Consider the following 12,121-nt stretch of genomic DNA (forward strand, 5'->3'; position numbering starts at 1 on the left):
CTAAGGTCATATTGACTCTGTGTACTCTACAGCCCAGTACTATGCTCGGCTTATGGTGATGGATCTTGCCTCCATAAGTCCTGGGTCAATAGCGCAGTAGCTTTTCTGTGTGCTGCAGCCACCAGTGGAAATGGCAACAGCAGCCTACAGAATTTCTGCCATTTTCTGCTGTTGTCAGTAGATTGGAGGTAGGGTGATACAGGGGGCAATTGTGAGCAGTTTGGGAAGGGGAACTGACTGCGCCAGGGGTGGCCTGAGGTCAAGATGAGGAGTATTTCAGTGGCAGCAGTACACACGAAGATCCTATCCTGCACTTCTGGCCTGCACCCACCCCAGGACTCTCCTTGGACTTGCACCTGCAAAAGAGCTGGCAGAGGTCCAAGGAAACCCATTGGAGGCCAGGCAGTCTACAGGGAGCTAAATTAAACAGATTTTTATTCATCTCTCCTTGGCCATCTGGTTGCTCTGCCTCCTCCACTAGCATGAAGTGCTCACTCCATCAGCAGCACTGCATGGTCTGGGCTGGTAGGGGATAGAATCGGGCTGTTAGTTGTTATTCAAGTACATATTTGGGCTGAAATCCTATGCCTGCTTCCCTAGGAGTAAGCCCAATTGAACACAGTGGGATTTACTTCTGAGTAAACATGAATGTGCTTTTAGAACCACAGACAGATTGGAGATCAAAAAATCTCTCAAGTTCTTCTGGTCCTTCTTACTGATCTGCTGTAACAGCATGAGTGTGCCCTTGGTCTCAAACATTTATTGTCCTCCATTCAGAAAAAAGAGACCTCTTATCAATTACCACATAATGCCGGATTTGGCTATGTGTTGGAAAGACTGAATTGTTTGCCCAGCCTAGTGTTACTCATGTTAAAGTCATTCATTAATATTGCGATAAACCAATTTCAAGGAAGGGGGGGCTCCAGTGCTTCCCATGAATTAAACATGAACTTCCCGTGTCTCACAAGTCCTGGACGAAGCAATCGCAGACTTTCCATTCATTATCCCTAAGGGAATAATGACGTCTCCACCATAACGTGATTGTGGTTTCTGAAGCAGAAACGTGGTCCTGTGCACAAACCATATAAAATGAAGCAGCTTGAAAGACTGCACAGAGTGCACTGAAGAGCAGGAAAGGCTTGAGCCTCAGAAGGAGAGCTGGTAAACTTCAGCCCAGTAGGAGCACTCAGAAGGAGCAGAGCATTCCCTTGCTTTGCTCATTCCCCTTCGTACCTGGAGAAGAAACTTGTGGAGCAGCCATCAGACTGTGGAGAAATTCAGCACCTAGGAAAGCTCTCTGCATTGCTTACGCTGCAAGGAGACCCTGTTCTGGAGGAGACCAAATCCTGTTCCTGCAAAGTAAGTTTGCATCTCTCTGTTTTTGGTAGTAGCTCTCATTTCGGAGGCAAAACTCCCTAAACTATTCAGGGGAAATACACAGGCGCGCACACGCAGCTGAATTCTATGCAAAGAAACTGTAAAAATGCAGGCAGTTTCTAAAGTAGGATGGAAAAAGTGTCTTTGTACAGGTTGAGGATGAAGTCAATAGTGACACCCTATTTTTTGATGCTTTTATACATTAACCTCCCTGATACCAGAAATGTCCGTTGGCTCCAAAACTTCCATTCTCTTGATCCTAGTCAATATTTCATAGGCCTTCTTTGGACTATGATGATCTTAATTAACTTTCTTACTTTCTATGATCAAAGTTTTTTTTCTTTCCCTTTTTGGATAATCAAATCAAGCACACCCTTTGCTCCCACCCCCACAGGCAGATTTGTAAAGTGTGGCTCTTGCTGCACATGTAAGAAAATTCTATTGGTGTTGTCCATTTCTATCTCAATGTCATTGCATATAAATGTTATAAATGCATATAAATAGGGATCACAGGGGCAACAGAAAACATTAGATTAAAAAGCTGCATGCATTTCATTTGACCCAAAGAATATTAAGGGTATTAAATGTTAATACCCTTAATATTCTTTGGGTCAAATGAAATGCATGCAGCTTTTTAATCTAATGTTTTCTGTTACCCCTGTGATCCCTATTGTAAAAACTGTGAGATTTAAAAGATCTGTGAAACTGCAGATCTTTTGCATGACAATTTATGACATGGCTGCATGGTTGCACCAGGTGAAAACTGTTCCCAGCTTGTCTTTACCTCAACTCTTTTCTCCAAACTTCTTAACACAGAAGTTTGGGATGAGTTATATGCAATACATTCCAAAGTCAGCTTTCATAGGATTGCAGCCACAGTTTAGCACAAATGTCATATCATATCAACAAATTTAAACCACTGTGCATGTTAAAGTGATTTAAATTAAGGCACTGACATGCATATTCACAATCATACACATGTTTGTCTATCAGTCTAAGTACCCGCTTGTTTCTGGTAGTCTGTATCTCACTCCTGCCTTAGGCACTAAAAGCTGATTTCATTTTCAAAGTCATGTTTTATCTGAAACTTCTCTGTAACAAACTCTGTAATCAACTGAGACGCTGAAAAGAATAGACCAAAATTTGAGATCAAATTATGATGGCTGTTAAGATTAGCAGTGGAATTCATAGTATACCTGTGCCAGACACTTCAATGTAGAAAGTTCTTAAATATCCAGTATAAGGGAGTTTATTGCTTCTACTAATCATTTTGTCTAATGACAGCCCTTTGACATCCAAATGAATTTGCCTGATACTCTGTTTTGAGATCAGATGTGTCCTGGTGGTCTTCCTTAGTACTTCAAGCCTCCTATTCTCAGGCACTCCCCCACTCTGGCAGACACCTTTTGCATTTTATGCAAGACATGGGATTGCACAAAGAGGTTGATGTTTGTATCGTTTTTGCCAACCCAGGTCGGGAGAGATGGAGCAGAGAAGTGGCTCCCAGCTTCTCCTCTCTTTTATACTCCTCGGTGTTTTCTGCTCTCAAGTACTTGCTTACTCAGCCATGCGGTAAGATTTGTTCTGTTGTGAATTCTTTTTGGTTGAATCTGCCCTATAACAAAGGGAATAATTTAAGGGTTCTAGAAAAATATCTGAATTTGTCAAGTATTAACACAGCTGCAAATGCAGATACACTTTTATAGTCTGCAGTGCCCAACTCTTGCAGCATATTTCAAAAAGTTGCAAAATGTTTTTGCTTTGCCTGATCAAGTGAGAAACATGGGTCAGTGAAAGGGAAGTGGCTCTCTCTCTCTCTCTCTCTCTCTCTCTCTCTCTCTCTCTCTCTCTACTGTTGGTTAATGGGAGAATTCATGTATGCTTTTAGGTTGCAATCCTATGCACAATTTTCTGGAAGAAAGCCTCGTTGAACATGATGGGACTTACCCCTGAGTAGACATGTGTAGGACTGTGCTGTTTGTTACTGACACTCAGCATTATGCTGGAATAGACTAGAGACTAGCAAATTGCATTGGAAAAGAGAGGGAAAAGGGGAATACATTTACTATTCATTAAGACTAATTTATTTTAATGGAGCATCATTTAAACGATCATTGAATTATTATGCTGTATGCACTTGAAAAAATCAATGGGATTTCTTTGGAAACAAAAGTGCTTACAATGGGAGTGTTAAATTAGATTTTGTTCCTGGACCAAGAGTAAAAATATGATTGCTTTGTTTATCAAGTGTGGACATTTGGAGAGTCTGTTATACCCCACTATTTCTTCAGTCACTACTGAAGGTTGTCTGGCTTTCTTGGTACTGGACTCCCAGACTGCCTGACTGCCTCCAGACTGCTCCCTCCTCCCTCCTCCCAGACTGCTCCCTCCTTTCTGAATGGACACACATCCACAGGCACACAAGTAGAAACTTCAGGGCAACTGTATTCCAAAAGTATTCGCTTGATGTAAATATAGATTTACACACACACACACACACACACACACAAGTCAGCTTTCATGTTACCTGTTAAAATTATGTACATGAACTAGAAATTTGGAAAAATCATGTTTAGCAAATGCAAAAAAAGAAGCAGGTCTTTTGAACAAGAAGCTTCAGCAAGCTATGTACTATACGTATTATACTCCATTCTTGACGGCAGTATCTTGATAGAATAACTTCTAGAAGATTTGAACACCTCATTGTCAAGTTGGTACATAGTTAAAAAGCTGGCAAGAGCTCTGTTTTCAATATATAACCTTTGTGAGTGAATGCACTGGGACTGGAGAAACAGATTCACAGTGGCATGCCCTGCCCCCAACCTTCATGTGTTCCCCTGCCAAACCATGTTCACACAATCATAGTTATGCCAGCTTCTATTATAAAACAAAGTTTTATTCTAGCTGGTGATATTAATTGCTATGCTAAGTCTTCCAGGAAAGCTGTTATCCGGTCTAGAGGTGGTGAAGTTACTATCTGAGAAAAGTGAAGAAAGGCAAATCTCAAACCCTTCAACTTACTAGTTTGCTGTTAAACAAATTGATCCAGACTTTTGATGTTGTTTTAGGAAGATCCACAAGTTAGCACTGCTTTGTTTGACCAAAAATGCATGTGCAGGATCTATGTACAGTGGACTGTACTTTTATTTATTATTATAAATATATAAAAATATAAGCAAAATTAATGGGGGTTACACCAACCCTAGTGATGCCACGAGATTTACTCGTAGTTGGTGTGTATGATTTTGTGATTTATTCCATATGGTCTGGTACGGGAGGAGGTCCATCATGGTGGTGACACAATGAGCTCTCATACGAGGTGACGCAAACCCTAGAGTCTGCCTCCAGACTCTTCACTGTGGTCAGAATGAGCTAGCTTGGTTAATACGCTGGTATTAACGCTGGTATTAACGCTGCAGATCTGTTAGTGTAGATGCCAAGAGTGATGAACGTTAGCCAGTTCAATTCCAACATCAGAACACATTTACACTTCAGTAACTTATTGACAGGTACCAAAGTGACGAGACATCATGAAAGGTGTCTTTGTGGACTTTGACGGCACAGCTCTAATTGATCATGTTCCTAGCTATTCCTGTAATCACTGTTAAATAGCCAATGACAGGGTGGAATTCCATCAGAGGCAGCCAGCTTTTACTGAAATGCAAAAGTGATGTTCTGTGAGGGATCAAATGTTTCAGACTGTCTGCAACAAGCAGTTTTATCCTAACTAATATATTTTATATCATGAGTGATATAAAATCATGAATGATCAAGAACTTCAGATTTATTATAAAACTTAAGTGTAATCTTATGAAAACACATTTTACATCATGAATTTGACAAGATTGGGAGGAGGCATTCTGGGCGGGGGGAATGCAGGGGGCAGGAGGAAGAAGGCATGACATGGGAGGGATCAGGGCGGGAAGGGGTAGGACCGGCAGAAGGGGGAATGTTCCCTTCCTCTGAGCAGCCACCAGAGGCTGCCAGGCACATTCAGGATGCCGCTGCAGCCATTTTTTGGCGCCACTGCAACCTTTTGCACTGGGTAGCTCATTATTGGCCATTACCATAAGAAAGTATTAAACATGGTGTAATCACAGTGGAACATACAAGACGGAATCAGTCACAGAAAGAAAAGGATGAATGGAATGGGAAAAACTCCAAGGAAATATAATTCATGTGTCTGTTCTAGTTAGTGATGGGTGAGATCTCACCAGCTTGTCTTGAAGAGCATTCCAGCACGTGAACCTAGTCACACTCAGAGTGCATTCAAACCGAGAGCTGGCATTTTGCAAATGATACTTCTGGAAAAGGACAAATTTGATTTGTCCAGAGCTTTGAACATGTAGAATTTTTTTTGTTTTTGTTTTGGGGGGGGGGGGGGGTATTTTGCCTGGTCCACAGGTGTACACATTTGCTCCCTGTTGCATATGCAACTTTGGGCAGAAATGGCTTAAGCTCTAAAAATACAAATAGTCAAAGCTGACAAAGGACGTACTGAAGATGGGAAGTTCTCTGGTGCTTTTGGACCACTTGCTTGCTCCCTTCTTTATGTTCCATAATCTAGACTTGGCCCTGAAATGTCATATGAAGTCAAACTGGAAACAAATTGGGTTTCTCCCAGTATAACACATTTGAAAAACCAAATTTGTATCTATTAAACAAGTGACAAGAAACTGTGGTGAAGGTTACAGTCAGTTTGCATCTGCAGTGATAAAATGTGTGCATATTAGCTATAAATATTAAACTGCATCTAATCTTAAGAATGAGGATCATAGGGTTTTTTTTTAACTATGGAATTCTCTTTTATAGAAACACAAGACATGCCGATGGTCTCTTCACAAGCGCCTACAGCAAACTTTTGGGTGAACAATCTGCAAGAAGATACCTGGAGTCACTTATTGGAAAACGAGTTGGGTGAGGGACATCTGCTCCAGTATCCCAAAAGATTATTTGCTGCAGATACTTTATTTGTTTATTTTTCATCTTTTTATACCACCCTTCTTCAAAGGTGCTCATAGTGGTGTACATAGTTCCTCCCCTTCTTTTACCTTCACAACAAACCTGTGAGGTAGAGTGAGTGGCCCAAGTCACCCAAGAAGCTTCATGGTTGAGAGGAAATTTGAATTGGGATCTCTCAGATTGAAATTCAATTCCCAAACCACTACACCATTCAGGCTTTCTTAAGGACACCCATTCAAAAATATTTGCTGAATATGATGGTAATATGTGTGATTGTTATATATTTGTATTCATGGCAAAGAACTATGTGGGGACCAAGGATGTAATTTCTGATTAGAGCCCAAGTGTGTAAAGAGAAATCTGAATTTCTAGTTTGGAGGCTGAAATGATTACGTTCAACCCATGTCACAATGAACAAGCAGTCCAAGAGCAGAACAAAATACTAGCCACGCATTCTCCTACTTCCAAAATCTGTATTAATGCTTATAAACGATGGAGTAAAACCTGATAAATGTAAAACATGCAAATCTTCATGAATATCTACTACACATTCTTGAAAAGCATATTTAAAGGTGCTGAGCTCAGTCAGCTTCTGCCATTCTGAAAGTAACATTTCAAAGCCAGGTTTTCAAACTTGAATATGCATAATTGGTGCACCTTTAAAATGCTGTGTAATGTGGACAGTAGGAAGGAACTTAGTACAGTGCAACTAAGTGCATGCTGCATGTATGAGGTTTCATGTTCAAACCTGGATGCCTCCAAAATGCCTCCGGCTGAGACCCTGGAGAGCTGCAACCACTCATTATATTAAGGCAGCCTCTTATATCTTTAGACCATATTTTCTCTAAGAAGTAACAAGGCATAATTGTTTTCCTTGGAGTTCAATGCAATGTGCATGTTTTCCTCACATTGATTTCAGTGTGGCTGCACTTTGAATCTTCTGATTGAAATTTAGAGAAGTGGTCATAACTGGAGGGACCGCACTCTCAAGTGCCTGGTTAGTATGAACTCACTCAGGACTGGACACTGGGGACAAAGCTAAGAAACATTTCTGACAGACCAATCCTATTCAATCCCCCCACCAATGCAACTGTGCCACCAGAGAGCATGCTGCATCCTGCAGGGGGCAGTCCTGGAGGTCTCCTCCAGGTGAGGGAACATTTACCTCACCTGGAGGTAAGCCTCTGCTTCTCGAATGGGTCCAGTCTGACCTGTGGCAGCAACTGCTAGTGCAAGTCTGAGTGGACCCAGAAACAGTGGCGTAGCTAGTGAGGGGGGGGCTGTCCGCCCCAGATACCAGCCTTCGGGGGGTGACACCACAAATGACCCGACATCGCTAACATCACAGAGGTTATAAATAACCCCATCATGTTATATACCGTTGGATGCGGAATGTTCATTGGAATGCAATACAAAAACCTGGACTGAAATATCTCCTTTCCATCAAATGCTATGGTAAAAAAACTGGAAACCAAAAAATGCATGGAACCCTATGGAAAGTGAAACCGAGCCATATTGCACGTTTACTCGTGAATAGCAAACTTGTCTTAGTCCATCTGAAAACGCAGACTGAGAGGAATCCAAGGACACCAGAATGGTTCCTATCCAATGAAAGCAGCCCCCCCAAAAACACCCAAGAAGGAAGTCCCTCCCTCCAAGCAGAGGAACATACTGAGCCCTCTGGAAAGCGAAAGTAAGCCACAGGGTTGCGTTTACTCATGAGTAAGCAAACATGCCTTGGGTGCTGGTCAAGTCAGGCAAAGGGGAATGCAAGACTAGCTGCATGGTCCCAATCTGATGAAAGTGGAGATCAACAAATGCTCCAGAAGGCAGCCCCCCCCCCCAAGAATAAAACAGAGGCTTCAGCTGGTAAGGTGGGCACTGGGGAGGTCTGAAAATCTCACTGATATTTTTCTGGGGTGGTGGTGGTTGTGTTATTGCAGGCAGGCTACAGAGAAAATTCACTTGGTGAAACTAGACTGGCTTCCCCTTATTTAATTATCTGTTTTTCTTTAATTATTTATAATTATTTTATTTTGCTTGATGATGTCACTTCCAGCCATGACATCACTTCCAGTGGGTCCTGGACAGACTGTCATTCTAAAAAGTGTGTCCCAGTGCTAAAAGTTTGAGAACCACTGCCTTAACTCAAAACAGGTCAATGAGACATCCTGGGGGGGGGGGGGGTCAGTTGACACCTAGTGACCAAAATTCTGGAAATCATGGCTTTTAGGAATAATACCATCATGTTATATATCATTTGGTGCAGAATTTCATCCATTGCTTGTGGGGAAATATTCACTACATTTATTTTCTGGCCATTATTATTCATTTCATGTCATGACTATTACTATCCCTGCCCCCTTCCATCCATGCCCTATCTGCTTTTCACACCTCTGCTGCCTTACCGGGCCCCTCTTGGTTGGGTTTCTAAGTAGGCCGGCACCAGCCTTGCTGCATTGAATGCCGCGTCACCATTTGTGACCTCTGTAAAGCACACTCGCCACCTGAACACGTATTCCAGCAGCCTATAGAATTGAGCCCTTACTTGCATTTGTCTAATTGCAGGCAAGTGAAGTTCAAAAGTGAAGTCATAGTATTTGCTTTGAATGAGAAAAGTAGGAATGAGCCTGTAACCAACTAGTTAGCTTTAAGCAATACAGACTGTGGGTTTTGGAATTTTTGTAGTTTGAATGGTTTGTATATTAATGTGTTGGTTCCAATTCTCTTTTTGACGAAGGAGTGACAACAATCCCATTGACGAACAGGAGCCAGTCAAACGGCACATCGATGCTGTCTTCACATCCCTGTATGGCCGTGCTCGAACAAGACAGAAGTTGGCAAACTATGTGAGGGCTGTTCTTGCTGAAAATGAAAGGTAGGGTGAAGGAATGCACCAAAGGATGCCCAATTTTAAAAATTTAGAGCAGTAGTGAACTTTTAACAGAATCTGTCCTTTTTTTATATAGAAAAATGCTGGCAACATTTTTCCCCCTGGAGGTTTTCAGTTGAGGACGATCTTTAATGAAAATAGCTTGAAAGAACAGGGACATTGTGTCGAAAGAAAGGGGATCAGGATCCAAACATCGTTTTGCATGCTTTCTATTCAATTATTTTTCAATGCATTGCATTATTTCAGTGCAGTGCATTATTTTGAGAAGGATTTGGAAACGAACCCTCTTGCACTGAAGCAGTAATTCGAGCCTTATTCAATAAAAGGCTCAGCACTATGCAAAACAGATTTCTATAAAAATGCGATATATTGCTTTATATAATAAAGCAGATTACAGGATTTTAATCAAGATGAATGCAGTGAATGAAAGTTATTTGTGTTTATTCACTTCCTCATGGACCTCAACAACCTGTCTGCTTATATCATCTGCAACAGGCAAGAAAGGCTAAAAAAAGCCAGAATGTCGGCCACAACGGACTTGCCTGAAATTGCCCCCTCAGAAAACGAGGATGTATCTGCAGTTGAGATTGAGCTTCTGAATGACCTTGCACTGGTAAGTTTCTGTGCATAGTTTATCTTGTATACGGACAGCCCCAATCCTATCCCAGACTGGGCTGACAGCAGATGTTTTTGTGACAATGGAATAGAGCTTGCTATTGCAAAATGGCTGTGCAGAGTGCTCCATTGGCGGCCATCTTGGTAGCGGTGCCCCAAGAGGCAGCAGTGCTTCCTAGCTGAGGCTGGACCTCACTGTACCTGCTGGAGCAGTAAGGGAATGGCGGTGGTGGGGTGGGGTTAGGCAGTGAGCTGGTGGGAAGGGATTGAAACTGGGTGGGAAGGGGGAGGAACGGGGCTGGGGAGGCAGCAGGAGGGGTGCCAACGGTGTATGCTGGATCCTCTCCATTCTTTTCACAGTCTCCCCACCCCTTTCTTTATGGAGCTATGCCAGCTACAGAGCTGGCAGAGGTCTGAGGAAACCCATTCTGGAGCAGGAGGCTTACAGAAGGAAAAGGGCAAATAATTTCCCTTTTCCCTCTGAAGTTTCCCAATCCACCTCCTTCTCCACTGGATTCAGTCCATGCCTTTCTAGTATGGCTACACTAGCGGCTGGAGGAAGGCTAGGATTGGGCCAAAATGATTTTGGTAGTAAACAGCTCTGAACTGCATGATCCTAAATTACATTTCCATGGGACTCATAGGAACATAACTCCATGTATTAAATGACTGTATGATTTTTGTGAAGTATTACTAATGAAAATGATTCTGCTAACTCACCCATCTCACTTGGGTTTTCCTCAGCCGTGTGTACCAAAGCATGAAACCCAAACCAACTCATATTTAATTACGGTAACTGCTGTGTCTCTGAGGCCATTTCTTTTAATTTAAAAAAAAAAAAAGTCTGCCCATACCTTTTTTGCCTCTCACACTTCTGCTTGATTGAAATCCAAACTGTGGAATCTGACTGACCAGGCATACAGAAACAGATTCTGATCTACTTCTCTGGCTCATGACCAATGCTTATATTAGAGTGCAGGCAAAAGGGAGTGGTCCCTTAAACTTTTGAGATGTTACCCTCTACCATGCTTTTGAGAAGGTTGCCGGGTGTGTGTGGGCAAGAGTGGACCCACCCATGACAGCAGACTGGAGAGAAGCAGCAGCTTCGTCCATCTGCTCACCTCTACTGCTCCCACTCCTTGGATTGGAAAAAGATGAGTGGGACAGAGAGGAAAAGAAAGAATGAAGAGTGGTGACTACAGCACGTTCTGCTCCATCCCCCTCTTCCTTTACATATTCAGGGCATGGGAGGACTAGCAGCTGGCACATCGCCATTGAGGAGATGCAACATTTGGCACATGGCCTCAAGTGCCAGGATGTCTTAGCCCTGCCCTGTCTATTGAGGAAAGATTGGGCTTAAACTATGGAGAGTTAGGGGGTGAGATGTTTGGATTTCATTAAGAATCTCCCTCTTTTCCCCTTATACAGAGGACCTCCAGTTTTCAAAGGGTTCTTTTTCTGATCGAATCACTTTACAATGAACACTCTGGTAAAATAAGGTTCATTATACAATAAGTTCTTCACTATACGATGTTATTCACTTTACGATGGGCTCACAATTGTTGGTAACAGGTCCTTTCAGGTGCTAGATAAGACAATCGCATAGGGGCGATGAGGCATAGGATAAGGCGTAAGATGGAGCCTTAGTCTTGAAGGTGCTGCAGACTCTTTCTTGATCAAAAAGTGTGTTCCATAAGACTTGTAAACCTATTTCAAATTCAGTTCCCACTCAGGCAAATTTCTAGCATATAGAATAATTCCTTAAAAAAAAAAAAATTTAAGCTTCACTATTGAAAGCTTTTCTGACAAAACATTAAGAAATGTAACTGCGGATGTAGCAAATGCCTCTAAAATCTTCTTGATTTTCCCCCCTTAGAACCTCTGAAGACAACTCATGTCAAAAAAGAAAGAAAAACAAAAGGAAAAAAGATCCACAGAAATTAAAGGATCAAATTATTTTTTTGAGTTTCTCATAGTACAAAAAATTGACTTCGGTATTTAAACCAAATCTGATATATTGTGAAGTGAACTTTGTGATATCTTTGTTTCTGAGCTAATAAAGTGGATATTTACACTGTAAATATTACTTTAGAGTGATCTACCTGAAGCTGTACATACAATACGTATGCTAGTTTAACTCACATATCTTGTAATTTCTGATGCTGTAAATCTGTTATTTTGATAATTGCATTTCAGCAAAAGGTAAGCAGTGCAGAGGAGGAGAATGCATCAGCCAACTGTCTATGGCTGCATACACAGAATCAATTAATGCAG

The 12,121-nt window shown here is 41.8% G+C and overlaps 1 protein-coding gene across 1 annotated transcript; it reads left to right on the forward strand.

Annotated features, from left to right (window-relative positions):
* The first annotated feature begins 2,860 nt into the window (after positions 1–2,860).
* On the forward strand, positions 2,861–11,732 carry VIP (vasoactive intestinal peptide). The gene is made up of 6 exons (XM_066622771.1): positions 2,861–2,949; positions 5,657–5,722; positions 6,190–6,294; positions 9,083–9,217; positions 9,728–9,845; positions 11,724–11,732. The coding sequence occupies exons 1-6, from the start codon at positions 2,861–2,863 to the stop codon at positions 11,730–11,732; spliced, it is 522 nt and encodes a 173-aa protein (XP_066478868.1).
* The last annotated feature ends 389 nt before the right edge of the window (positions 11,733–12,121 follow it).

The sequence above is a fragment of the Tiliqua scincoides genome, chromosome 1 (assembly GCF_035046505.1).
Source record: "Tiliqua scincoides isolate rTilSci1 chromosome 1, rTilSci1.hap2, whole genome shotgun sequence".
Classification (NCBI taxonomy): Eukaryota; Metazoa; Chordata; class Lepidosauria; order Squamata; family Scincidae; genus Tiliqua; species Tiliqua scincoides.

Excerpts from the sequence above, each read along its gene's own strand:
- VIP (XM_066622771.1), top strand. The coding sequence starts at position 2,861 with ATGGAGCAGAGAAGTGGCTCCCAGCTTCTCCTCTCTTTTATACTCCTC. Across the intron at positions 2,950-5,656 it reads CTTGCTTACTCAGCCATGCG|AGCTGGCATTTTGCAAATGA; the intron begins GTAAGATTTGTT and ends ATTCAAACCGAG. Across the intron at positions 9,218-9,727 it reads GTTCTTGCTGAAAATGAAAG|GCAAGAAAGGCTAAAAAAAG; the intron begins GTAGGGTGAAGG and ends CATCTGCAACAG.